The sequence below is a fragment of the Cynocephalus volans genome, chromosome 3, assembly GCF_027409185.1.
Source record: "Cynocephalus volans isolate mCynVol1 chromosome 3, mCynVol1.pri, whole genome shotgun sequence".
Lineage (NCBI taxonomy): Eukaryota > Metazoa > Chordata > Mammalia > Dermoptera > Cynocephalidae > Cynocephalus > Cynocephalus volans.
In genome coordinates this window covers 109,072,506-109,099,786 of record NC_084462.1, presented here as the reverse complement: position 1 = coordinate 109,099,786, position 27,281 = coordinate 109,072,506, and the positions used below count along the sequence as shown (strand labels likewise).

Below are 27,281 nucleotides of genomic sequence, written 5' to 3'. Positions count from 1 at the left end.
CCCCTCTTCATAAAATGAAAGGCTCTAATGTATTACTAAAGGCCTATCTGGCTCTGAGGCCAGTGACTTCAACACATTGCCCACTGATTCAAGGAAATCAGTGCCTAAACCAGAGTCCCCATCCCTAAGCTCCCTGGTCATTGTTCTTGCCACTTGGCTGCCCCAATCAAGTCCCCCCAACCTCTTGGGCCGTGCCCCCAATTCTGCCTACCCCTCTCTGCTGCTGACATTCGGCCCCTTCTCATCTCCCGTTTGGATGCAGGACCCGGCCAGGGGAGCACGGAGCTCCCTGCAATTCTACAGTGTTTTAGAATTGGGGCCAGGCCAGTACTGGGGGCAGGGGACCCAAGGGGTGAGGGCCAGAGCCCTGCCTGAGGTCACGGTGGTCGTGGTCAGTTCCCTCTCCTGCCAGCTGTGGAATGTGAGACCTGGCCTGGCCTGGGAGATATTTTTGCTGCACTTTGAGCCACCCCGCCCTTTGGAACTCAGACCCTGCACACTCCATGCCATAACAATGACGACCACTTCCAATTGTTTCCTAGCTGGAAGGGGGAGGGGAGCACCGTTGGAAAAGCGGGGGGGCTGGGGGAAATGCTTCTAGTGACAACAGCCCTTTCTAAATCCGGCTAGGGACTGGGTGCAGGTGGGGGTGGGGCGCCCTGCTGCCCCATATATACAGCCCCTGAGACCAGGTCTGGTTCCATAGCTCTCTCCTGCTCTCTGGGTCTTTCTTTGCTGCTCTCAGGTAGGAATGGGAGCTGGAGGCCTTCCTCTGGGATAAGAGGGCTCCAGGTTTGTGTGATGGTTTCCTCTAAGAACAGCAAGCTTCACGCAGGGCTTCATGCACAGTACCAGGTCCAGTCACTGAGCACATGTGTGCAGGTCTAAACATGTGTGTATGTGCCATGGGAGTGTGGGGGCTCATGTGTTTCTGGGCGATTTCTGTATCTGAGCATATGGGACCAGAATGCATTGGAGGGGTGTGTGTGTGTGTGTGTGTGTGTGTGTGTGTGTGTGTGTGTGTGTGTGTGTGTGTGTGTGTGTGTGTGTTACAAGTAGGCATTGTATGATGTGAGGGAGGGTATGAACCTCACTGCCTGAGATACAGAAATATCAAGTGAGAGACATGTTTATGATCATGCCTTAGGACAAGCAGATCCATTTGGGGGTCGGGGGAAAGATGGCTGAGAATGATTATATGGGTAGTGTGTATCCTTGCAATCTATTTCTGTGAGGTCTGGAAGGTACAGATAGCTACCCATGTCCACACTTGTGGAGGTGCTTGTCCATGCATCTGGGAGTTGTAACTGTTACTGTATGTGCCCCCTGCAGAAGGAGCTCACAGGTGTAAGTTTTCCAGGACTTTGTGTTCTGAAGAATGTGCAACCATGTGAGCCTGTTTATGCCATGCACATACTTAAGTGTGCATGTCTGTTGTTGAAGCATATATGGCACACCGGGGGGAGGGGTGTGCCAAGGTATAGGAAGGAGGCCTGCCTTGGGTGAGATGTGTGCATGAGCAGTGGGCATGCATTTTCATCAGAGAGCGTGCAGAGAGTGAGCAGCTGTGTGATGGGTGTGTCTATGAGAGGATGCCCACAATGTCATCTCGATGAGAATGTCCTCAAAGTCTGACAATAAAACAGGGAGACAGGATGGAAAAAAACCCGCTTTGGAGTCATGAGACTTGGGTTCCAGTCTAGGCTCTACCACTCATTGTTATGTGCTCTTGGACAAGCAAGACACTTGACCTTGATTTCCTCATCTGTCAAATGGGGTGAGGACTGAGAGAACATGCATAGAAGTGCGTTGTAGACTGGAAAGCACTGAACCATGTGATCATCAGTTGTTTCTCAGGGGCTCAAAAAAGGTCTCACTAGATGGGTACAGGTGAGGGTGGAACCATCTCCCAGTAGTGAGGATGATTAGGGCTTACAGTTGGTCAATACCAGGAAACTGTTAGAATTAGACCTTGGGGGAAAAGAATAGTATTTGGAAATCAAGAAAGAGGATGGAATTAGAGAAGGTGACCATCACTTCCAACTTGTTTTCAGGTCTGGGGAAGGGTTAGTGCTGAAGAACAGAGCCAGGGAGAAGCAGAGAGGTGGGGCTGGCCAGGTTGGGCTGTAGTCTCTCCAGGTCCCCTGCAGGCCTGGGCCCCTTTCCTCATCTGTAGACACATTTGAGAAGACAAGATAAGAAAAGCTAAAGATAGAGCATGGAGGATTCTGGGAAGACTGAGCACAATAGACCCAAAGCCAGGCTACAGAATCCTAGTTCCTAACCTGCTTTGGGAAGAATATTTTGGCTCCCAGGAGCTCCTTACCTGTGACTAGTGAGAGGGGCCAGGGATGGGTGACGGTCAGAGATGGATATAATCAGATTCCTGCTCCCAGGGGAAGCCCAGGACACTCTTCCCTCCCCCAGGAGAGCCCCAGTCTGAATGATAGTCCCCCCTTTTCCCCTGGCAGGTTTGCTAGGCTGCTCTTCTGGTTAAGGGGTAAGCTCAAAGAATGAGGGGTTCACTGTTGAGTCCTCTTGACTCCTGAGCATGGTGCTAGGTTTGGGGGCTCCCACTGAAGGGGAGAGCCCAGGGAGGGGAAGGGAAGAGTGGGCAGATGGGAGGGTAGCCAGCTTCTCCTGCTCAAACAGGCACAACCATGGGGGACGCAGAGATGGCTGCATTTGGGGCTGCCGCCCCCTTCCTGCGCAAGTCAGAAAGGGAGCGGATCGAAGCCCAGAACAGACCTTTTGACCTTAAGAAGGAGGTCTTTGTGCCCGATGACAAAGAGGAGTTCGTCAAGGCCAAGATTGTGTCTCGAGAGGGTGGCAAAGTCACTGCTGAGACCGAGAATGGCAAGGTGAGTGGCAGGGCTGGTGTGAGAGGCCACCCTGGACACCCCTACACCTGGGTGGACAGAGAGGGGTGCACCCAGCATCCGCCCCACACATACCTGAGGATGGCCTGATTCTCCCTTTGGATATGGATCCAAACCCTCCAAAGAGCCCTCCTCATCCCCAACACCAATCTTTCTTTCCTGCGCCGTCCTGGTTCCTTCTCTCTTGAACACCATGGAACTCCTGTCCCTGCTGAGATTGACCGGAGGGCCTTGTGGGTGCTGTTTCAGACAGTGACTGTGAGGGAGGACCAGGTGATGCAGCAGAACCCACCGAAGTTCGACAAGATCGAGGACATGGCCATGCTGACCTTCCTGCATGAGCCTGCGGTGCTGTACAACCTCAAGGAGCGCTACGCCTCCTGGATGATCTACGTGAGTGCCAGCATCACCCAGGCCACTCCTGAGCATCCGGGAGCATCCCGGCCCTGGAGCCCAGAGTGTTTGTTCTTTGTGTTCAAGCAGCATGGCACTCCATCCTGGCCCCCACATCCTTGGTTCAGTTCTAATGCCCTGGGCTGGCACTACTCAGGTTGAGTGCATTCAGGTTTTCCTTTCTCTTCTTCCTCTCCTGGGGTCTTTCTCTAACTCTGAAAATCACCACCCCTCCCCTTTCCTCACTGGCAACTCACTCCTCCTTTTCTGCCCCCAGACCTACTCAGGCCTCTTCTGTGTCACTGTCAATCCCTATAAGTGGCTGCCAGTGTACAACGCCGAGGTGGTGGCCGCCTACCGGGGCAAGAAGAGGAGTGAGGCGCCGCCCCACATCTTCTCCATCTCCGACAATGCCTATCAGTCCATGCTGACAGGTGAGGCCCCAAGGGAAGGGTCTTTCTGAAGGGAAGCTGGGAGAGTCCCAGAGAGAGGGAGGGAGGGGGTTAGGGGACAGAGACAGCATCCTGTGCAGCTCCTAACTTTCCCTCCTTCTTGCCTCCACACAGACAGAGAAAACCAGTCCATCCTGATCACGTGAGTATAGCTTCTGCCTTTTTCCTCTTCCAGAATCTCCCTGATGCTAGCCCCCTACCACCACCCCCCAGCAGGGATCCCAGCCCCTATGCATAGACAACAGTCCTCTTTCCCTCCACCTTCGTGCCATCTCCTTCTCCTCTCTGACTCTTCTCTTTTCTCTCCTCCTTCCTTTCTGTTTTCCATCCCTCTCTTATCTTTCCTCTCCTGTCTCCTTCACCTGTTCTCCTGCAATCATTCCACTTATCTGTAAGCCCATTATCTTTATGTCTTCTTCTCCTTTCATTTTCCTTTATCTTTTCCTTCAGAAAGCTTCCCCATCTTCCAACCCCACCCATTCTTTTCCAAAACAGCTTAGGTCCATCTCCTCCAACTGACCTCGCCCAGCCAAGCATGGGCTCAATCTACCCAAACCCAGTGCCTTCTTGTGGCATCTTTTCCGGCTGCTACCCCCACCCCTGTGCATGTCAGAGGACAGTTGTATGTTTGGGTGCATATGACCTGGCAGCTTCCTGCTCGGGGACTAACTCTTGGGTAGAACCAGGCTCTCCTGCAATCATTCCTGACTTGAGGCTTGTTAGTCTCAAGCAGTGTTATTCACTGCCTAATGAGCCCCTGACTATCCTGACAGTGGAGAATCTGGGGCAGGGAAGACGGTCAACACCAAGAGGGTCATCCAGTACTTTGCTGTTATTGCCGCCATTGGGGACCGTGGCAAGAAGGAGCAGGGCCCAGGCAAGGTAGGCACATTGTCCTCCAAGGCCTGCACCGTGGAAAGGGAGGGGAAGACCTCTCACCTGCCATCCTTCTTGACATCTGCAGGGCACCCTAGAAGACCAGATCATCCAGGCCAACCCTGCTCTGGAGGCCTTTGGCAACGCCAAGACTGTCCGGAATGACAACTCCTCTCGCTTCGTGAGTGATCCCTGATCTTGGGCTTGGGCCTTGGGCTGGTTAAGGGATGGCCTCGAATATGAGTCTTCCCCCAACTCATCACCACCCTCTTCCATCTCTCCAGGGCAAATTCATTCGAATCCATTTTGGGGCGACCGGAAAGTTGGCGTCTGCAGACATAGAGACCTGTGAGTGCCATGGATCTGCTAAGGCTCAGCCAGAGTTCATCCTTGTTCTAGACCATCTGGTCTCAACTTCTCCCTCCCTCTGTTTTTTCCCCCTCTGTCTGTCTCTGTCTCTAGATCTGTATGTTTGTCTCTGAGACTTCTTCTGGGTCTTTCTCCATCTCTGCCTCTGCATGTCTGTGTGTCTTTCTCTGGGATTTCTCTCTGAAACTATGTCCATCCTTCTGGGGCTCTGTCTCCATTTCTCTGTGTGATCTCCATACCAGTCTCTCTCTCTCTCTCACTTCCTCTCACTCTGCCTTTTGCTTGCTACATTTATCATTCATTTTCCTCTATTTCCTTGTTCCTAAATTCTAACCTGTTCTTTCTCTCCTTCTTTACCCTGCCTGTTCATAGACCTTCTGGAAAAATCCAGAGTTATTTTCCAACTGAAAGCCGAGAGAGATTATCACATTTTCTACCAAATCCTGTCTAACAAAAAGCCTGAGCTGCTGGGTGAGTCAGAGCTACCGACTGAGACCAACCATCTCCATGGCAACCTGGTCTCCTCTGCTTGAGCTGGATTCTGCTGGCATGCCCTGGGTCTTATGGCACTGCCGGATTCAGTACTGTGGAATGTGGAGCCACACCAAGCCCTGGCCTGCACTCTCCCTCAGGCCATATGCAGTAGCAGGCAGCCCCCATGGGAGCCAGAGGCTTGTGTCACATCTAAACACACTTTCTCCCCCAGACATGCTGCTGATCACCAACAATCCCTACGATTATGCATTCATCTCCCAAGGAGAGACCACTGTGGCCTCCATTGATGACTCTGAGGAGCTCATGGCCACTGATGTAAGTTTGTAAAGACCCAGACAGGGTGGGAGGATTGGCATTGAGGGAAACATGGGGCCAGTTCACTGCCCCAGGAGCAGAGCTAAGGCGCTGGCTGTCTGCTGCTCAGTGTGGTATGGCCCTCCCTAGGGCCAGAATATGTCCCGTGAGCAAGGTGTGCTGGGGCATGGGTGAGATGAGACAGGACTGGCCAGGATTTGTTGTTCAATCAAATGAGAGAGGGCTTAAAGCCATGGGACAGAGACGCAGACCAGCCAAGAAACAAGGCACCAGCAGGGGAGGAGAGCCGGGAGGGTACTGCAGCTGCCATGGGGCTGGGGCAGACAGGTAGGAAAGCCAGGCAGGGAAGTCAGTGTAGGGTCTGGAAGCATGAAGGGGCAACCCACAGCTGCTCCAGAGAACAGCTGTGACCACTGATGGCAGGGCTGAGGCCACCTGCACTCTGCCCTGCTCTCGCATATTCCATCTTTGTTTTGGGGTTTCCCCACTGGACATGGGAGTCTCAGAACCCACCGGGATTAAGAAGACAAGTTCTCTCTCTAACTTCCGAGGGATCTTACCTGCCTGTCATTTTTTTTTTTTTTCTGGAATCCACTGATATGGGGCCTGCCTACAGAATGCCTTTGATGTGCTGGGCTTCACTCCAGAGGAGAAGAATTCCATGTATAAGCTCACAGGAGCCATCATGCACTTTGGAAACATGAAGTTCAAAATGAAGCCACGAGAGGAGCAGGCAGAGCCAGACGGCACCGAAGGTTGGAGGCAGGGATGCTGGGTACAGCTGTCAGGTCACTGAGGGCTACATCTACAGAGCAGCCACCCCTTTACCAACTTTTCTATCTTCCCTTTCTTTCCAGAGGCCGACAAGTCCGCCTACCTCATGGGGCTGAACTCAGCTGACCTGCTCAAGGGGCTGTGCCACCCTCGGGTGAAAGTGGGCAACGAGTACGTCACCAAGGGACAGAATGTCCAGCAGGTGGGTCATCTTCAGAAGATGAATGGGCAGGGTGGAGAGCCTGGAATGGTAGGCTGGGAGGTTTCAAATTCACTCTTCCCAACAACCCCACTCATCTGGGTCTCTCCCCTACCTCGCAGGTGGCGTATGCCACTGGGGCACTGGCCAAGGCAGTGTATGAGAAGATGTTCAACTGGATGGTGGCGCACATCAACACCACCCTGGAAACCAAGCAGCCGCGCCAGTACTTCATAGGAGTCCTTGACATCGCTGGCTTTGAGATCTTCGATGTGAGTCTGGGGAGGCCGGGAGTGGGGAGAATGATCCACACATTCAACAGTCATTTGCCTCGTGCCAGCTGTGGGCCAGGCACAGGAAGGCGGCAGGGACTGTGTGGTGACAGAGACGATCGTCCCTGTCCTCAGGGGAAGCTCTCCTCACTTGCTGACATGGGGGCAAAACAGCCACACCCCTGCTGGGCTCGGGCTCAGTGCACAGACACAGCCCTGGGCTGACCCCAACGGCCATTGAGACACCCGCCTGCCTGCCTGACCTGCTCCCACCTGTGCCTCCCTCTGCAGTTCAACAGCTTTGAGCAGCTCTGCATCAATTTCACCAATGAGAAGCTGCAGCAGTTCTTCAACCACCACATGTTCGTGCTGGAGCAGGAGGAGTACAAGAAGGAGGGCATCGAGTGGACATTCATCGACTTTGGCATGGACCTGCAGGCCTGCATCGACCTCATTGAGAAGGTGCCACCTCTGCCCCACTGCCTGAACTCTCCATCCACACCCTACATGAATACTCCAACAAAATAGCAGCCCCTGTCCCTTCTGGGGAGTAAGATCTGGATAACAGAAGAACCCCAAGCCCTAGTTTCCAGAGCCCTATGTTTTCATGAGCACTCAGGACAGTGTGGAACTTGGGACAGCTGAGTTCCCAGGTGCTTGAGAGTGGACACATGGAGGACGGGCACCTGCAGGATGGCCTCCCCCACCACTGTGTTTACTGGTCCTGGTTTATGCATCCAAAGAGCAGGAAGTATGAGGGTGATGTGGGGGACTGTAAGAGTGTACCTCTTTTAAACCCCAAAATGTCAGGAATCTGAGTGTTCAAGTGATTATAAAGTAAAGCGCCCATAGCAGCCACATTCTCAGACTTTCAAAAAGGTCCCTCTGTTATCCAAGTCCTCCACCTTGGGAAGACTTGAACAGGTGCCAGTTGGTACATAACTGTACTCAGAAATGAGCCTAAATACCTTAATACCCAAAGAGGCATCTCCAAGAGCAAATATTGACCACAGACCAGAATCTCTCTCTACCTGTGTGAACACACTCAGTGATGCTCCCCTCCACCCTCAGCCCATGGGCATCATGTCCATCCTGGAGGAGGAGTGCATGTTCCCCAAGGCCACCGACATGACCTTCAAGGCCAAGCTGTATGACAACCACCTGGGCAAGTCCAACAACTTCCAGAAGCCGCGCAATGTCAAGGGGAAGCCAGAAGCCCACTTCTCCCTGATCCACTATGCCGGCACTGTGGACTACAACATACTGGGCTGGCTACAGAAGAATAAGGATCCTCTCAATGAGACAGTGGTGGCCTTGTACCAGAAATCCTCCCTCAAGCTGCTCAGCAGCTTGTTTGCCAACTATGCTGGGGCTGATGCACGTAAGTGGAGATTGGGGCCCCAGGGGACTAAGGAACAGGGATTCTGCCATGGTTCTGAGGCAGGTCAATTGCTACGCCCCACCACTTCTATGCCAGGTTGTGCCCTGAGGTTTACAGACTCAGCAGGATGGGATCAGGTAGAGAGGCTGAGGCAGCCACTTTGAAGACCCTGGTCCAGAGGCCAAATGCCAGTGAAGATACAAAGGGAGCTGAGATTTTTTAGCCCAGGCCCTCGCCTCCCCACAGGCCCACTGATGCTCCTTTGTTGACTCCCTTCCCACAGCTATCGAAAAGGGCAAAGGCAAGGCAAAGAAAGGCTCGTCCTTTCAGACCGTGTCAGCTCTGCACAGGGTGAGCTTGTGGCCCCAACGCAGCCCAGCAAGGCTCTCCGTCTGCCCTGGCCCCAACCCCACCCAGCCCCACCTTTCCCTGCTTGCTGCTCCCCAACTCCTCCCACTCTGTCCTCTCTTCCCTTCACCTCCTGGCCTCTTCTCTCACTCACTTTCCATCTCACCTGTCTTCTCTCTTCCCTCCTGCCTTCCATCCTCCTCTCCTCATGCGTGTCTTACCCCAGCATTCCTTCATGTCTTTTTCCCTTCCTTCCTCTCCTCTCCCTTTCCTACTTCTCTTTCTTTCACTTTCTTTACTTTTGCCTCTTGCTTTTTTGTCCACAGGAAAATCTGAACAAGCTGATGACCAACTTGCGCTCCACCCACCCCCACTTCGTGCGCTGCATCATCCCCAATGAGACAAAGACTCCAGGTGAGTCCACAAACTCAGGCCAGCCCACTGCTGGACAGACACTGCCCCAGGGACAGGACCATGGTGGTTTCCAAATCACAGTCCCCCATGAGGCCTCCCAGACTGCCTTGCTCCCAGTTCTGCCTTACACAGAACTATGGAATATGGACCTCATGGTAATGTGCAAGGTACTCTGATGGACATTAGTTCCCCAATGACATACATAAGGATTGTTTATCCGTTTCTGACTGATAAGGAGATGGAGGTTCAGGGACCTGGGTTCAAGGCCTGGCTCAGTTCTTGATCAGCTTAGTGACTTTGGGAAAGTCCTTTAACCCCTCTGGGCTTAGTTTACTCATCTAGAAAATGGGATATATCTGTCCTGGCTACCACCTACGATAATGGGTATAAGCCATATAAAATAAGGAATGTAAAAGCATTTTGGTTACTCTTAAAGGTGTGGCTAGAAAAAAAATGAAACAAATAGAGGATTATTATTAACTGACTTGCTAAGGTTACAAGCTGGTAAGCAGAAGAGCCAGGGTAAGAACCCAGAACATTGGGCTGTTAGTTCAATGCCCCTCTCACACACTCCTCCCCACGCCCCTCCTGCTGCAGGGTTGATAATCAACCCCCTGGTCATGCACCAGCTGCGCTGCAATGGCGTGCTGGAGGGCATCCGCATCTGCAGGAAGGGCTTCCCCAACCGCATACTCTACGGGGACTTCCGACAGAGGTGGGTACCGGGTGTCCCCAAGCTCAGGGAACAGGGAGAGCCTGGGCTGCCTTGGTGGGGACAGGAGTCTGAAAGTGGCCCTGGGATCCTGTGGGCAGAGCAGATCAGTGCAGAATGCAGGTGACTCTGGCACATCCCTCCCAGGTATCGCATCCTGAACCCAGCAGCCATCCCTGAGGGGCAGTTCATTGATAGCAGGAAGGGGGCAGAGAAGCTGCTGAGCTCCCTGGACATTGACCACAACCAGTACAAGTTCGGCCACACCAAGGTGAGAAAAAGGAGGAGACAAATTAAAGGAAGATATCTCTTGGCCTTTGACTCCTTACCTCATGAGTCCTTTGCTTTTACCAATCATTTGAGGAAAATTCTGAACCACATGCTACCAACCCTCTTGGAACATCCAGCACACTCCCTTCATCCCAGCTCCAGCTGCCATTGACCTCCTCCCTCCAATTCTTTCCTAGGACCCTTCTTAAGACAATACCCAGCAGCTCCTTTCTCTCATACCCCTTCCTGGCCATGTCCAACACATACCTTCTCTGCAGGTGTTTTTCAAAGCAGGGCTGCTGGGGCTGCTGGAGGAGATGCGGGATGAGAAGCTGAGCCGCATCATCACACGCATCCAGGCACAGTCCCGGGGTGTGCTCTCCAGAATGGAGTACAAGAAGCTGCTGGAACGTAGGTGAGAGGTCTCAAAAGGAGGTTCCCAGACTCTCTGAGGCCCAGGCTAGCTCAGGGGCAGTGTCAGGAGAAAGAGGGTCTTCAGAGAGACCTACAGGAGAGGCTTATATGGACACAGGGTAGGCCTCAGGGAGGGTGAAATGGATGAAGGAAAGGGGCCCTTATCTAGGATTCAGGACCTCAGAATGAGGCAGGAGGCTCTCTTATCATGTCTCCTGCAGAGACTCCCTGCTGATAATCCAGTGGAACATTCGAGCCTTCATGGGGGTCAAGAATTGGCCCTGGATGAAGCTCTACTTCAAGATCAAGCCGCTGCTGAGGAGCGCAGCGACAGAGAAGGAGATGGCCGCTATGAAAGAGGAGTTTGCACGCATCAAAGAGGCACTGGAGAAATCTGAGGCTCGCCGCAAGGAGCTGGAGGAGAAGATGGTGTCCCTGCTGCAGGAGAAGAATGATTTGCAGCTCCAAGTGCAGGCGGTGAGGCACCTGGGGAATCGTTGGCTCCTCCACCCTGCTCTGCCTATACTTCCCACAATCCTGCTCCTCCTCACCCAGGGGATTGCCATCTTGTCCCTTCACAGGCAGAAAATTCCAGAATCAACACTTCCAAAAACCCCCAAAGAGGTCCCTCAGGGGGAGGAAAGGGATGGGGGACAGCACAAGCTATCTTTTAAAAGCACAGGTTTTTTCATCTGAGTTCAACTTGGATCCAAAGCTTAATAATTTTGTTACCTTGGGCAAACTATGCATCATCTTTGAGCCTCAATTTCCTCATTTCTAGAGAGGGAATAAAGCTGCCCATTTCACTAAGTTGTAAATACATGAAGTATTATGCATTATTGCAAAGGCAGTCTCCTCCCTTCAACGGAGATCAGAGGAAGGGGCCAGATAAAGACTTCTGGTTTCCTTCATCTCTGCTCCTCTACCCAGTGCTCCCAAGTCACACTGCCTTAAAACTCTCCCTTTCCCCATCTTTCAGAGGTTTTTTTCACCTGAGGATATCCTAGGGCTCTCCTCCTATTTAAGGGATGCACCCCTTCCTTCTCCACCTGCAAGGACAAGGACTTTGCCCACTGAACAGCCTCCCCTCTGTGCTCTTCCCTCAGGAACAAGACAACCTGGCTGACGCAGAGGAGCGCTGTGACCAGTTGATCAAGAACAAGATCCAGCTGGAGGCCAAGGTGAAGGAGATGAACGAGAGGCTGGAGGATGAGGAGGAGATGAATGCTGAGCTCACCGCCAAGAAGCGCAAGCTGGAAGACGAATGCTCTGAGCTCAAGAAGGACATTGACGACCTGGAGCTGACACTGGCCAAAGTGGAGAAGGAAAAGCATGCAACAGAGAACAAGGTGAGGGCAGCTCCCTCTGGCTCCAGCCCAAGACTCCTCGGGATCCTCAGACCAACGTGGTCCTGGTCCTTGACATCAGGTCCCTGTAGATGTCTCCAGGCTGGTGACCTTTGATCCTAAAGGGAGTGGGGTTTTTGGCTGGCAGGTAAAGAACCTGACAGAGGAGATGGCTGGACTGGACGAGATCATTGCCAAGCTGACCAAAGAGAAGAAAGCTCTGCAAGAGGCCCACCAGCAGACCCTGGATGACCTTCAGGCTGAGGAGGACAAGGTCAACACCCTGACCAAGGCCAAAGTCAAGCTGGAGCAGCAGGTGGATGATGTAAGTAGATTGAGAATTACAGGGCCTAGATATAAGAGGTCCATCTATGCTCAGAGGGGTGTGTGTGTGTGTGTGTGTGTGTGTGTGTGTGTGTGTTTCAATGGGGGGTGGGTTTGGAGGATGTTTGCTCTCCTGATATCTTCCTAGAAGAAGACTGGGGAATAGGAAAGGGGGAGGGTGATAAGTTCTGAATTATGTATCTAATCTCACTGATATGATCAATAATAGAGTTGAACTTTCTCAGTTAATTTAGGTTCAAGCCCATATATCTCTGCCTTTGATCACAGGATTTAGAGGGTTGTCTCATAAAAACATGATACGTTACTTTGGAAATTTTTGAGGCTCCTCAAGGAAGATCTTTGAACTTCCAATATTTTAGGCAGGATCTGGTCCTGAATGATCGTTGTTCCCTCAGATATATATATCTCTATGGAATCATTTATCAATCTGTATTATAATTGTTTAAGTATCTGTCTCAGCTGTAAGATTGGGAGCTCTCTTTAGACTTGAACTTGGATTTATTCAATTTTGTGTCTGCGATACCTAGCACAGAGCCTGCTACCCCATGGGTGCTTGTAGGATGCTGAATGAATGATTGTAGCTCTGGGATTTCATCCCACAATCATTCATTCATTTAATTATCAAATATTTACTGAGCATTCTCTACATACTAGGCATTCTCACAGTCCCCTGGTAACATCTGACCCACTCTGAGGGAGGTTTTCCAAGTTCCCCAACCCCTGGAGTAACTGCGCTAACAAAATCATCAGGTCAGGACATTTTGGCTCACTGGGCATAGCTGGTCCTTCTCCCCATCAGCTGGAGGGATCCCTGGAGCAGGAGAAGAAGGTGCGCATGGACCTAGAGCGAGCGAAGCGGAAGCTGGAGGGCGACCTGAAGCTGGCCCAGGAGAGCATCATGGACCTGGAGAACGACAAGCAGCAGCTGGATGAGAGGCTGAAAAAGTACCGTGTTCCCCACCCTGCTGCCCTTCCTCCTCCCCAGCCCAGCAGCTGTTCTGCCCACCACTGTACAATTCGCCCCCCCCATCCTCAGAGGCAACGACCTCATGCAGACTCCACAAGTGGATGCTTCAACTGTGGCATAGGCCTCCAGGGACAGGGCTTTCCTACCCCAGAGACACACATCAGGGTTGGACCATCTGACCCAGCAAAATATCTAACTTGGATCCCACAAGCCCTTTCTTCCTGTTGGGCTCTCAGAGGAGAGGAAAATAACTGCTTGCTCCCTTTATACACAGCTTTCTTTGGAGATCAGTTGCTTGACATGAAGAAAGGCTCCACATAAACACATCTTAGGAAAGTCCTTTTTGAGTTTTTCACAGAGAGCCCAAAAGGCTATAAAGAAACTGTTCTTCCCTCATGTTCAAGAAGTGTGGAGGGGGGGGGGGTCAGGGTCATTTCTTTGTTTTGATTAACTTGTGGTTCCAGTTCTTAAGACAAGTCTTCCCAAAATGTATAGACCCACTTTCCAGACTTGGTAACAGTGAGCTTGCAGAATGTATTTTGATAACTGAGAATCTTATAGTGCTTCAGGGTCAGGACTTTGAAAGGTTCTGAGAATCATCATGACATACATCCTCATCAAGCTTGCATTTGCACGGGAGTCTCCACACTTCTCCAGGCACTGAATTTGTTGAATGAATGAATGAATGAATGAATATATGATCCCATCTGATCCTCAAGCCACCTTTTAAGGATGGTACCTTTAGCCCCACTTTACCAAAGAGGAAACTAAGTTGCCCAAAGTACCAGTGACAAAATTAAAGACCATCATATCTAAAAAGGACCTTTGAAACAATCTAGTCCAGACCTCTCATTTTACAGGTCAGAAAATAAGGACTAAAGAGGGAAAAGCACTCCAGAGCCCAGGTCCTGTCTCTCTGCCTACTGTGTTCTTCCCATTACACTCTGTTGGATTTCAGTCCTACAGTAGGTGTTACACTGTCAGAGATCCTACATGAGCCCCAGAAGCTGTTTTTCTGATGAAATCCTACTCTTTGTTTTATTACCATTTTTAATCATTAGTGGGCCCTCCTGGAGACCAGCCAGCCTCCCTTGCCTCACCCTCCCTCCTTCCTCGCAGGAAGGACTTTGAGCTGAATGCTCTCAACGCAAGGATTGAGGATGAGCAGGCCCTGGGCAGCCAACTGCAGAAGAAGCTCAAAGAGCTTCAGGTAAGGTCTGGGATACCCATGCTGGGAGCTGGAGTCCCTGGGCTGGTTCATAGCTTCCCCTACCCCCTCCTCCAGGGTGTCCTGTTCCCATCATTACAGGAGCTTACTATGTGTCTGTGAAGGGAGACACAGAGCTATCACAGTATCCCCATGGACACACCCAAGAGGTGCTGGGGACCCAAGGATGACATAGGAAGAGACCTGAAAATGTTCCAGGTCTGGAGAGCACAAATCCTGGCTCTCTATCCCAGCTCTGCTTTAGCCAGACGACCATGGGTTGCCTACTGCAAATCTCTGTGTCTCTGTACCCTCCCCTGTTACCTCGTGGCTTTTAAGCTTCCTTCCGTCCTGACAGTGCGACTTTGTTCCTTACCAGACATTGTCTGGTCAGACAAACATGGTTCCCTTATTTTAAACTTTTATTATATATTTATTTTTCCCCCTAAACTGCTTAAAGTATCCCTAGAACATAGACCTTTTTGTCCCTCTTCGAGAGCAAACTTGAAACCACTTTCCTTCCAAAAAAGAGAATGTAAAATGTTTTGGCCTAAATAAAGGCTAACTTGGCTATTCAAACATCTTCTCCAAATCTTTTTATTTCCATCTCTCCACTGAGAGAACTAAGCTGACTCACAGTTCAGATAGGCCAGCAGTGTTTTAGGGCCCTGGGGCAGGCTTTGATGGAGGGGTCCAGGCGGTGGGTCTGAGCCCTCTGTGCACTGGCCCAGGCACGCATCGAGGAGCTGGAGGAGGAGCTGGAGGCCGAGCGGACCGCCAGGGCCAAGGTGGAGAAGCTGCGCTCAGACCTGTCCCGGGAGCTGGAGGAGATCAGTGAGCGGCTGGAGGAGGCCGGTGGGGCCACATCCGTGCAGATCGAGATGAACAAGAAGCGCGAGGCCGAGTTCCAGAAGATGCGGCGGGACCTGGAGGAGGCCACGCTGCAGCACGAGGCCACGGCCGCAGCCCTGCGCAAGAAGCACGCTGACAGCGTGGCCGAGCTGGGCGAGCAGATCGACAACCTGCAGCGGGTGAAGCAGAAGCTGGAGAAGGAGAAGAGCGAGTTCAAGCTGGAGCTGGACGATGTCACCTCCAACATGGAGCAGATCATCAAGGCCAAGGTGGACCTGCTCAGCCTCTCCCCTCCTCCAACTCCCTCCACCTATCTCCACTTTCTGTCCACACCCTCCCTCTTCCTTTCTCCTTTAAATGCACCCCTTACACCCCTTTTGGTCCCCTGCCCCCACCCCCACGTCCATTGTGTAACTCTCTTTCCTCTCCCAGGCTAACCTGGAGAAGATGTGCAGGACTCTGGAAGACCAGATGAATGAGCACAGGAGCAAGGCTGAGGAGACCCAGCGTTCTGTCAATGACCTCACCACCCAGCGGGCCAAACTGCAGACCGAGAATGGTGAGCCTAGGGCTGGGCTCCATGGGCCCCACCACAGCCTCCCCCGACCTCTAGAGCTACCCCAGCCTTGGGAGCACACGCACAAGCACACTCACAGTCTCTCCAGAGAATGGGGACTGAGGGTTAGGGGAGGGGTGGGGATAGAGAGCAGTGACTGGCCTTCAAGAGTTGAGTGTGTCTTGGTGCCTCCCCAGGGGAGCTGTCCCGGCAGCTGGATGAGAAGGAAGCACTGATCTCCCAGCTGACCCGTGGCAAGCTCACCTACACCCAGCAGCTGGAGGACCTCAAGAGGCAGCTTGAGGAGGAGGTGAAGGTGAGGCCAGGACTCAGTCCACCCGGCCCCAGCACACCAAGAAGCATACCAACTGGCCTAGCATCTACATCACTTCCTTTGCTGAGAATGAGGCTTGCTGTCTATCCATTTTCCAAGAATTCCAAAAAGAAATAATAGCCCAAACCCTACCACATGCCTCATAAATCTGTTCCCCAGGCTGAGGCCCTCTGCCTATATGTTGTCATCTCCTGGGTGGGAGGCAGGCAGAGAGGAGGAGGAAAGGCAATAAGCTAGGGGGCCCTTGGTGGGGGCAAGTATGGGATACACAGACTGCACAATTGGGTCCTGGGATTGGCAGGGCTATCTGAAAACTAAAGAAAAACTCTAAACTAGAGCCTATTCCTAGCACGTTGCTGGGCTCATGACAAAGGGGAAAAAACATAAGTTTTAAAAACACCAGGGCTGATAACACCAAGGTCAAGGATTTGGATCCCAGTATAGGCCAGCTGCCAAAAAAAAACCCCCCCCAAAACACCAGGACTGAACACTAACCTGCCTCTTATAGCTTGGTGATCATGGGGAAATCCGCTGACCTCTCTGGGCATGTTTCCCGTGCTGCAAAAGGGCAGTGATGGTGATTATGCCTGCTGCAACAAGGAGCTCATGCTAATAGCATGAAGCGTTTGGTAAATAGTGCAGCGCTGTGTTGGCATTGTCTGTTATTAGTACTCAGTAAACCGTTCCAGGTACAATGGGGACTTGGACATAGGTGAGGCCAAGGGAGGGTGTTGAGATTGGGGTGAGGAGATGGGCAAGGGCTGGGATGCCTTTTGGAGAAAGCTGAGCCCACCTCCTGGTGCCCACCTCTCCCCAGGCGAAGAATGCCCTGGCCCATGCACTGCAGTCAGCCCGGCATGACTGTGACCTGCTGCGGGAGCAGTATGAGGAGGAAACAGAGGCCAAAGCTGAGCTGCAGCGTGTCCTGTCCAAGGCCAACTCAGAGGTGGCCCAGTGGAGGACCAAGTATGAGACGGACGCCATCCAGCGGACGGAGGAGCTTGAGGAGGCCAAGTGAGTCCTGGACAGCCTGCCCTGGTTGCAGTCCCTTTGCAGGCAAGACTTGGCCCAGACCTATCCTCAGTAGAGCCCACACTGAGGATGCTCAACTAGTGTTTGACAATACAGGAGTCCCCTGCTCCAGCACCACTCCTTCTCCTCTCAGGGAAGCTTTTTGCTCGCGTTATGTTTCTCATCCGAATATAAGACGAACAAAAGGTTTGTCTGAGGGCAGAGCACTCCCACCAGGGGCAGGGCACTGTGGTAGGGGGTGGGGGCTGCAGAAGCCTAGGCCTCCTCCACATCTGTGGCCAGAAGACTGGCCCAGGGTCACCTACTGGATGCCGTGGGTCTTCGCACCCTGCCACCAAGGTCCTCCAGAAGTCCTCTGCCTGTCCTGTTCTCTGCTCCTGGGGCCTGTCCTCAGGCTTCTCCAACAATGCTTCTGAGTTTAAAAGGATTGTCTTCTGGAAGGCTCATGTTATTTCCCCTTGTCCAAATCCACACCCTGTCCTCCCACCCTCTTCTGCCCTCCCCTGGGCAGGAAGAAGCTGGCCCAGCGGCTGCAGGATGCCGAGGAGGCCGTGGAGGCTGTCAACGCCAAGTGCTCATCGCTGGAGAAGACCAAGCACCGGCTGCAGAACGAAATCGAGGACCTGATGGTGGACGTGGAGCGTTCCAACGCCGCTGCCGCCGCCCTGGACAAGAAGCAGAGGAACTTTGACAAGGTGGGCCCATGGGTGGGGCTGCGGCCAGCATGCAGGCTGGGGACAGATAGCGTCAGTATGAGGTGCCTCCCTGGGGGTGGAAGAGGAGGGCTGAGCCCAGGCAAGAGGCCCGGGGCAGTCCCTGGACCTGGGACTGAGGCAGGGGGCCTGGGCGCTGCACAGTGAGCCACACATGTGCCCGGGCAGATCCTGGCCGAGTGGAAGCAGAAGTACGAGGAGTCGCAGTCAGAGCTGGAGTCCTCGCAGAAGGAGGCGCGCTCCCTCAGCACCGAGCTCTTCAAGCTCAAGAACGCCTACGAGGAGTCCCTGGAGCACCTGGAGACCTTCAAGAGGGAGAACAAGAACCTTCAGGGTATGCTGGGGGCCAGGAGGTGGGGAGGGGCTGTAGCAGCAATGTCCCCATGTGGTGCCACCCAGGGGCTCCAAGAGGGTTCTGGGTTAAGAAGCATGTCCCCCCCAATCTCACTTGGACCAAAGCAGCCCCCAACTCAGTCACCATGTCCCACACACAGAGGAGATCTCTGACCTGACTGAGCAGTTGGGTTCCAGTGGAAAGAGCATCCATGAGCTTGAGAAGATCCGCAAACAACTGGAGGCTGAGAAAATGGAGCTGCAGTCGGCCCTGGAGGAGGCCGAGGTGTGTGCCAGGGCTGGCTGGGGAGGTGGTGGAGGGAAGCTGAGCTTAAGGTTATGGTCCCTGTTCTCAGTTCCCCTTTGCTTTGTTCACTGTCTCATCCTAGAACAGCATGTAGCATATCGTAGGCACTCAACAAATATTTGTGGAGTGAATTAATGACAGGTCACGCAACTCCCTTCATACAAACATTTTACCTATTGCATCTTAGACAACTATTCCCATTTCCACTCCCTTCCCCTTTCCCACCTCTGCCTGCCTCTTTGTGTTTTTTTTACACTCTGTGCCTGATTGCCTCTGTTTCCTTGGCAACATCCTTCTCTTCATTTTCTTCTTTGTCTTCACAGCTGGCTCTCCCCTGTGATGTCCTGAATTATCTTTTCTTATGCTTGCTTTAATTTTTCCTTCAAAATTCTCTTTTCTTCTTCCTATTCCTGCTTTTTTGACTGAACCACTTACACCACTCTTGAACTCACTTGGTATCCAAGATTCATGGACAGACCCCTGCTTTATCTCACTAAAGGGAGAAGGACCTGGGAAACAAAGCTAAAATTTTGCATTTGTTATAAAAATCCCTCCCTTTTCCTGTTATTTTAGATGAGTAAGGAATTCGTGCAATGTTAGTGCTGCAGGGTCTAGCTATTATTGTGAAGTCCAAACACTTTCTGTGACAGAGGAAGCCCAGGGAGCCCAGCACTTCCTCCACAATGGCACCCTGGTGGGCCTAGGGTGCTGGTCCCACCTCCCCATCCCTTCCCAGCTCTTCTCCAGGTCATGGTCCTGGCTGACACCCTGCCCTGTACCCTGACGGTCTGCCTCCTACCCTCTCCTACCCCTCCCAGGCCTCCCTGGAGCACGAGGAAGGCAAAATCCTGCGGGCCCAGCTGGAGTTCAACCAGATCAAGGCAGAGATCGAGAGGAAGCTGGCAGAGAAGGATGAGGAGATGGAGCAGGCCAAGCGCAACCACCTGCGGGTGGTGGACTCACTGCAGACCTCCCTGGACGCAGAGACGCGCAGCCGCAACGAGGCCCTGAGGGTGAAGAAGAAGATGGAGGGTGACCTCAACGAGATGGAGATCCAGCTCAGCCATGCCAACCGCGTGGCTGCTGAGGCCCAGAAGCAAGTCAAGAGCCTCCAGAGCTTGCTGAAGGTAACGGAGACTCTTGGAAGCAGGAGGTCCCTCACCCAGAAAGGGGACGGGGCTCCACGTGGCCTAGTTAAGTGCTGGTGTCCCATTGCAGGCACCACATCCTCCTGCCCCAGGGTCATTGCAGAGACCTCCAACAGGCCCCTCCTCGGCCACCACAATGGGCTCTCCACCCAAACCCAGTGCCACGTAACAGCCCTGTGAAGGGCACCGAGGCCAGCTCCCTCTCTCATGCCCATTCTCCTGATCCTCAGGACACCCAGATCCAGCTGGATGACGCGGTCCGTGCCAATGATGACCTGAAGGAGAACATCGCCATCGTGGAGCGGCGCAACAACCTGCTGCAGGCTGAGCTGGAGGAGCTGCGTGCCGTGGTGGAGCAGACGGAGCGGTCTCGGAAGCTGGCCGAGCAGGAGCTGATCGAGACCAGCGAGCGTGTGCAGCTGCTGCACTCCCAGGTGAGGGGGTCAGGGCTGCCATGTAGAAACTTGCTGAGTGTCAGAGTCCAGGACATCTATAGCAACCAGATGTTCTGAGTGAGCATGTCCAACCAGGATCAGAAATTATTTCTTCGTGGGCCAACTCTCATCTGTTAGTACTGGCTGCCAGTGAACCACTATCTTAAGAAGGGGTTCTAGACTTAAAAGCTGAGTGTTGTGATTGATTGGTGATGCCTGCCAAGTCACAAACCTAGAAGCAATGAAATGTATGCTGTCGTTTGATATCCTTGATCTAGAAGACAGCCTCCAGATGGGAGTTTGGGAGTTTAAAGAAGCATTACTGCATCTACGTGCAGAACTCTGGATGGAACACCATTTTTCTCCAATCCCACTCACACTGTTTTTTAGTTATACTCTGCAGGGAGCTTTTGTGCCCATCTATTGAAGTGCCCTTTGGAGTTTTGTTCCATAATCTACTATGTGTGGGAATAACGTCATCCACTGACCTCGGTCCCTCTTCCTTACACCACCACATTCTTTCTGTACTAGAATCATTTGCAGAATATTGTCTTGGTAAAAAGTTGTTTCCATTTTTCTGGAATATTTTCATGCTCCTACATAAACATTTCACTAGAGAGCTCAGAAGTAGAACTGCAGACCTTTTGCTGTTTAAAGTCTTTCTTCAAAGCTGAGTAATTTTAGATATAATGTCCGGAACATATCCTTTTTCATAGGAAAAGGGAAAGCAGGTGGAAAACAAGGACTATCCTAAAAGCAGGGCTTCTTATTTTAAAATAGATAGATAGACAGATAGATAGATAGATAGACAGATAGATAGATAGACAGACAGACAGACAGATAGATAAAAGACCACTTTTAATTCTCTCTGGAATAAAGGTGTAGAATCAGGTAACAACATACATATTTGATCGTTTCTCTACCCATGTCCAGAACACCAGCCTCATCAACCAGAAGAAGAAGATGGAGTCAGACTTGTCCCAGCTCCAGACTGAAGTGGAGGAGGCGGTACAGGAGTGCAGGAACGCCGAGGAGAAGGCCAAGAAGGCCATCACGGACGTGAGTCTCCCACCCCGCCCACCCCTTCAGGCCTCGTCCCCCCTCCCGGGCTGGGCGGCAGCGCGGAGGCCTTGAGCGGACCAGGGGCCCGTCTCCCGCGCACAGGCCGCCATGATGGCGGAGGAGCTGAAGAAGGAGCAGGACACCAGCGCTCACCTGGAGCGCATGAAGAAGAACATGGAGCAGACCATTAAGGACCTGCAGCACCGGCTGGACGAGGCCGAGCAGATCGCCCTCAAGGGCGGCAAGAAGCAGCTGCAGAAGCTGGAGGCCCGGGTGCGGGAGCTGGAGAACGAGCTGGAGGCGGAGCAGAAGCGCAACGCGGAGTCGGTCAAGGGCATGCGGAAGAGCGAGCGGCGCATCAAGGAGCTCACCTACCAGGTGCGGGCTGGGCCCTTGCACCATGTCCTGAAGCCACAATGACAACTACCCAAGGGGAATGAAGTGTTTGTCCTTAGCCTCTTCCACAGTGAGGGTGGGAGTGCAGCCCGGCTGCCCTGCACCACCCAGTGTCCCCTTGTTCGGAGGTCAGTCTCTGAGCCTCCTGACCTGTGAGATCCACTTAAATATTCACTCTCAGCCCGTCCCCTGGAGACATACCCAGAGCTCCAGACAGGGCTCACCCAGCACACGTCACCAGAAAATAAATACATAGCCAGGCTCACCCCTGAAAGACACCAAAAGTACACCAAAGCCATACAAACAAATCTCAAAACTTTTCAGTTACCCAGGGGATGTAGACTCTAGCTTTCCATGGTGTTTTCTAGATTCAAACTCTCAACTGGAATTTTTTCTGTTCCAATCCAGGATGTCACCATCCCTCTAAGCATAGTTTGTCGTTAACCTAGATCAAGTCCGTGTCATCTCCCTTACAGCCCAGAAAATTCCATCATGCTTGCAGTCCCAAAGTCACTCCCAGCACATGCTGGGTTCCAGAGCAGGGGAGTTGATCCTCCATGGGGTCTCAGGACCCTCAAGGGCCTGCTTCCTGGAACAGTATGCACACACAATTTTGTGCATAATTTCAGGAATCTCAACAGCTTCTTGGACTCTTTCCTGGTACCCATCATTTAAAATAGTCACACTTTTTTGGTAAGACATTATAAGGAGGATTCAAGTGTTTGGTGTGGATCAGAAAGTAAAATTAGGCCAGGATATTAGATTCAGGGTGAAGAAGACAAGAGGAGCTGGGTGTAGGGGTGCTGCCTCCTGTGACTGTACTATCTTCACTTCTGCCCACCCCCTGACCCCCAGACGGAGGAGGACAGGAAGAACCTGCTGCGGCTGCAGGACCTGGTGGACAAGTTGCAGCTGAAGGTCAAGGCCTACAAGCGCCAGGCCGAGGAGGCGGTGAGTGACCCTGCTGGTCACTAGGCCTGGAGGAGGAACACAGGGGTCTGGTCCTCCAGGCTGAGAGGCTGAGAACTCAGGCCCCCCTCACCTGATCCTCCTACCCCTTGCAGGAGGAGCAGGCCAACACCAACCTGTCTAAGTTCCGCAAGGTGCAGCACGAGCTGGATGAGGCGGAGGAGCGGGCGGACATCGCTGAGTCCCAGGTCAACAAGCTGCGGGCCAAGAGCCGCGACATCGGCACCAAGGTGGGTTCTTCCCTGGTCCCCGCCCCGCAGCAGACACACCCACTGTGTTGGCCTCAGACAGAGCACCCTCACACCAGGGAGCACCCTCACACCAGGGAGTACTCTCACACCAGGGATGCCTCCTTTTCATTTGTCCCCCAAAATTGAACCACAAAGCCCCAGAGGCCAAGGTAATTCAGTCCTTTGTGATTTCCAAGATTCTTCCAGCTCTAACTTTCAATGATCCTGTGAATCCCAGCCCTAGGGTGGTCAGCAACCCTAGAAGACCCAACTTATAAATGCCTAGTATGTCCCAACTTCACCCCAACTGCTAGTTTCCATTTTCCTCCTACCTAATTTTGACCTACAACTTTGTAAGTCAAACCTAAAGCAGACATCTCAGAGCACCCCCTTGTCCTCACCCAGGCAGCTCTCCTCTAGCCAACCCAAGAGCTCTACCCTCCAGGACTTGCCCCTCCACACTGATCCCTGGAAACACATCTGCCACCACCATGGGGCACATAACAGACCTATCCATGTCCTGGTCCCATCTTTGATTTTTGTGCCCCATCCCTGCCCAACGCCCACCTCTCCAGAGCTAACTGGACTTTGTTTCCTTCCAAAAGGCCTTGAATGAAGAGTAGCTCTGCCACATCTTGATCTGCCCAACCCTGAGGGTGCCTACAATGCCCCCTGTCCCGGAGCCTATGTAGCAGCCCCTTGGGAGGAAGCAGAATAAAGCAATTTTCCTTGAAGCTGAGATCCTGCCTCCAGACTCTTCTTCACTGCCTGCCAGCCATGGGGACCCAGGGGTGGGGGAGGTAGAAATCCAGAAAGGGAAGGGCAGCTTCAAAGACTGGGCCTGGGAGGCCTCCCTGGGGAGCCTGTGAAGCTCTGAGCCCTCCTCAGAGCAGCAGTGGCCCATGGACTCCACTTTGCCCCCTTCAGCCAAATGCAGCAGAGAGGTGACACCTCTCCTCCCAGCCCTCTTCCTGGCTCAAAACCCCCCAGGGTTAAAGGAGATGTCGGGTAACTCCCAAAATGCACCTAGAGCACCCTGAATCCATCTATTATGGACTTACACCCCAGTTCCAGCCAACATGTCTCCACCACAGCTGATAACACCAGGGGCTGCTGGGCCATGGGGTGGGGGGGAAGGGTTGGTATGTAGGGTGCTGGCTAGTCCCCCTTCTGGACCCTCAGAAGTGTGACCTACTTGGGCAAGTGAGGTAATGGCCTCCTAAGTCCCAGACCCAGGCAAATCTCTGAGAGGACTCATAGCTATAACCCACATACCCTTCCAGACACAGCCACTGCCTCTTCCAACCACTCCCAGAGGCCAGCACTGACCTCCCACCTCTACCACCACCAGAGCAAGAGAAATGCACCCTTAGCCCACCTTTCTGTCATCTTCATCTCCTCCTGAGGCCTGGCCCCCTCAATCCAGGGTTCTCCCTTCTCCGTTATCTCTTCCCACTGTAACTTCCATTCCCAAGACCTTTCTACTCTGGGCTTGCTGGAATATGGGGTTCATTGGCCCATTCATGGCAAGCCATTTCGAGGGGAGAAATGTGTGAGCAGGACTCAGCAGGGGGGAGAAGGGGCAGGTCCCTGGAAGGCTGGAAGGTGGAGGAAGGAACAAGTACCCTTCCAAAGAAACAAGCCCGCCCCCTTGGAGTTGCTGTCATAGCTGGCTGCTTAGGCAGGCCAGGGTTTGTGGGCCATAGAAGGCAGGGACTTGGGAGGTAATGGGATAGTCAGCATCCCACACACACACACCAGGAGCCTGTGAAGCCCTGGTTCAGCCCCGGACTGAATCTGACCCCCAAGCCCAACCACCACACAGACCCACTCACAGCCCAGCTCCTGCTCCACACCCCACTCTGAGCTCAGAGCTCTAAATGCAGCAGCCAGAGCAAGGCCCCCTGCCAGGAAGCAGGAGATACCCGTATTAGAGAATAGCAAGTGAGAGGAGAGCATAGAAAGGGAGTAGGGAAGGAAAAAGGAAAGACCTGAGGGGGGTGGCCATGGAGAGAAATATGGAGAAACCAGGGGACAGGGTGACCAGAGGAAACAAACAAAGGCAAGGAGAAAGACACAGGAAATGAGGGGGCCTTGGAAAGATCCACAGACCCTCCCACCTTTCTCCACCCACCCTCCTCTGTCCCCCCCCCACCTAGGACTTTTCCTCTTCCTAGGGACAGATTTGGAGAGTAGTGAGATTAATAGAGAAAAGAGAGGACACACTTGAAAAGGGCGAAGTGCAGGAAACCCAGGGAATCTAAGCAACCAGAGCATAAGAGAGAGCAGGAGGTATAGACATTGCGAGAATAGCCAGGGGACTGGGTGCAGACCCAGAGTCGAGAGAGGACTGGAGAGCTGATCCCAGGAGCAGGAAGGAAGCTGAGAGGGACAGGGAGAGGAGAAAATGAGAGGGAGCCACAGACAGAGAAGCCTGACAAGCTGCAGGAGGTGATACTGGGCTAAGGAAAGAATCTTGGGTCACTTTTAGATGTAAGGAGAGTCAAGAAGGCTGAGAAACAGGGATTTTGGAGAGAGGTGGACAAAGAGCATGGAGCAAGATGTGGAGGCAGAGACAAGGCAGGCAAAGAGCAAGAAGGAGGGCTTGGAGAAGGCAGAACCTCAAGTCAGGCCCAAGACACAGGCCCGGGAGAATCAGAGGCCAGGTCCATCCTTGAGATGGGGAACCAGGCAGAGGGAGAGGAAGGGCAGACCCAGAGACAGAGACAGGGAGCGAGGCGGAAGAGAGGCGATCTGTGCTAAGGAGGCCAGCCTGCCCCGTCATCCTGCTCACCTGTGGCCTGAGTCTCCAGCCCGTGCCTTCACACTGCAGGACTTACAGCAGAATGTGGAGATGGTCTGGGAGGTAGCTGAGGAGGATGGAGAACAGCACGTGAGTGCCAGGGGAGAGGAGGGGGCCTGGGAAAGCAAGAGGAGGGCAAACCGGAGTGGACAGGGGGCAGAGCCTGGAGCCAAGTTAACCTCTTTCTCCTCCTTCCATAGAGACAGCGGGAACTGCCGGCCCGCGCCTCACACACCCCCCGCCACCTATACCGAGTCTGGCCTGCTCAAAGTACAGGGTTCTCTGAGGACAGAGCCTGGTTTTTGTCACCCGGACCTGACTCAGCTTGACCTTGTGTTCTCAACCCCTTATCATGTCCCCAGGGTGATGGGCCCCTGGCAGCGACACACTGGGCCATGGGCTAACCCCCCAGCTGGCACGCTGGGGCCTGAAGTGACCTAGAGCTGGGGACAGGTGGCAAGCAATACCCCCTGGGGGTAATGCTTTGGCATATGTACCTGCAGGAGATGGGGATGCGGGATCTACTTAGATACCTCCAGTGATGCTGAATATAGGATTCAAGTGCCCTGGAGAGAGATATGTGTCCCTGAGGCCAATAATGGGGCAGTGAAGTATCCCTAAGAGTTGGGGACCTTGGGGGAAGCCACATCTTTAATGCAAAGTGCTCCTACCCAGAGAAGCTGACCCCTGTCCGTCCTAGCCACCTCCACAACCTAGAGCTATATTGAGAGGTGACAGTAGATGGGGTAGGAGGGGGGAGCTGGGAGAGTGTTCCTGGGTGTGAGGGTGTGGGGGAAAGCCAGAGCAGGGGAGTCTGGCTTTGTTTCCTGAACACAATGTCCACTTAGTCATAACAGGCATGGCCTGCTGAAGACCCGACAACTACAGCCTCTGAGAGGTGGCAGCATTGGAGGATGAGGGGGATACCTTGAGGGACTGGAGCACTTGAGGACAGCCCCAAAGAAGAGCATGTGAGTAAAAGGCCCAGGAGGATTGGAATGGGACACCAGAGTTCTACCTGGGGAGGGGGGCAGATTGCAGAGCCCTACTTTTCCAATCCCCCCATGGAATGTAGAGCCTATGGCCCAGCTGGTGTAAATCCCCAGGCCTACCAGGCACACCAGCCATCCTCGGTGGCACCTACACCCTCTGGCAGAGGTGGGAGGGAGCAGCCCCCCACCCCCACCCCTCCTCCCTCACGCCCCGGGATTAACACCTCCTGACTCTCCCCCTCCCCTGACACCAGGAGCAGAGGGTGGCAGTGAAGGGTAAAAGCCTCTGTGTGCAAATGTGGTGTGCAGATATGTGCATCAGAGTGTGTAAAAGCAAGTAGGGAAATCTGCAAGCTGAAGTGGGTATGTGTGAAAAATTTGCATGTGTGTGGCTGAAAACAGGCATGGGCATGTGGCTGGTCGAGTCTATATGTCAGGGTACTGGACTGTGGGTCCATGTGCAAATCTGTGTGAGGCGTCATGGGAGAATTTCTTCCACTGTTTGAGGGAGGTGGTGACAGCCACTGTATAAGAAGCATTTGTCCCCAAACCAGAGTGGCCTCCAGTTGTTGGGAGGACACCTACCTGGAGATTTGGAGGATAGAAGGAGACCAGGCACAGCATTTGTGCAGATTGAGGGCAGGACAGAAACTCTTTTCCTGACAAAGGGAAACTGAGTCACAGAGCTGGAC

The 27,281-nt window shown here is 53.1% G+C and overlaps 1 protein-coding gene across 1 annotated transcript; it reads left to right on the top strand.

Annotated features, from left to right (window-relative positions):
• Positions 1 to 643: 643 nt before the first annotated feature.
• LOC134371998 (myosin-7) lies at positions 644 to 23,533 on the top strand. The gene is made up of 39 exons (XM_063088997.1): positions 644 to 745; positions 2,653 to 2,861; positions 3,129 to 3,272; positions 3,550 to 3,706; positions 3,839 to 3,866; positions 4,498 to 4,606; positions 4,689 to 4,781; positions 4,885 to 4,948; positions 5,342 to 5,440; positions 5,676 to 5,779; positions 6,396 to 6,534; positions 6,637 to 6,755; positions 6,875 to 7,024; positions 7,316 to 7,486; positions 8,096 to 8,405; positions 8,689 to 8,756; positions 9,080 to 9,167; positions 9,765 to 9,882; positions 10,027 to 10,150; positions 10,428 to 10,564; positions 10,785 to 11,040; positions 11,670 to 11,912; positions 12,058 to 12,234; positions 13,054 to 13,199; positions 14,341 to 14,431; positions 15,160 to 15,549; positions 15,713 to 15,839; positions 16,034 to 16,152; positions 16,988 to 17,184; positions 17,714 to 17,897; positions 18,084 to 18,249; positions 18,410 to 18,534; positions 19,374 to 19,682; positions 19,934 to 20,137; positions 21,071 to 21,196; positions 21,302 to 21,577; positions 22,451 to 22,546; positions 22,660 to 22,794; positions 23,400 to 23,533. Exons 2-39 carry the CDS (start codon positions 2,661 to 2,663, stop codon positions 23,415 to 23,417), a joined length of 5,808 nt encoding a protein of 1,935 aa, XP_062945067.1. The 5' UTR covers positions 644 to 745; positions 2,653 to 2,660; the 3' UTR covers positions 23,418 to 23,533.
• The last annotated feature ends 3,748 nt before the right edge of the window (positions 23,534 to 27,281 follow it).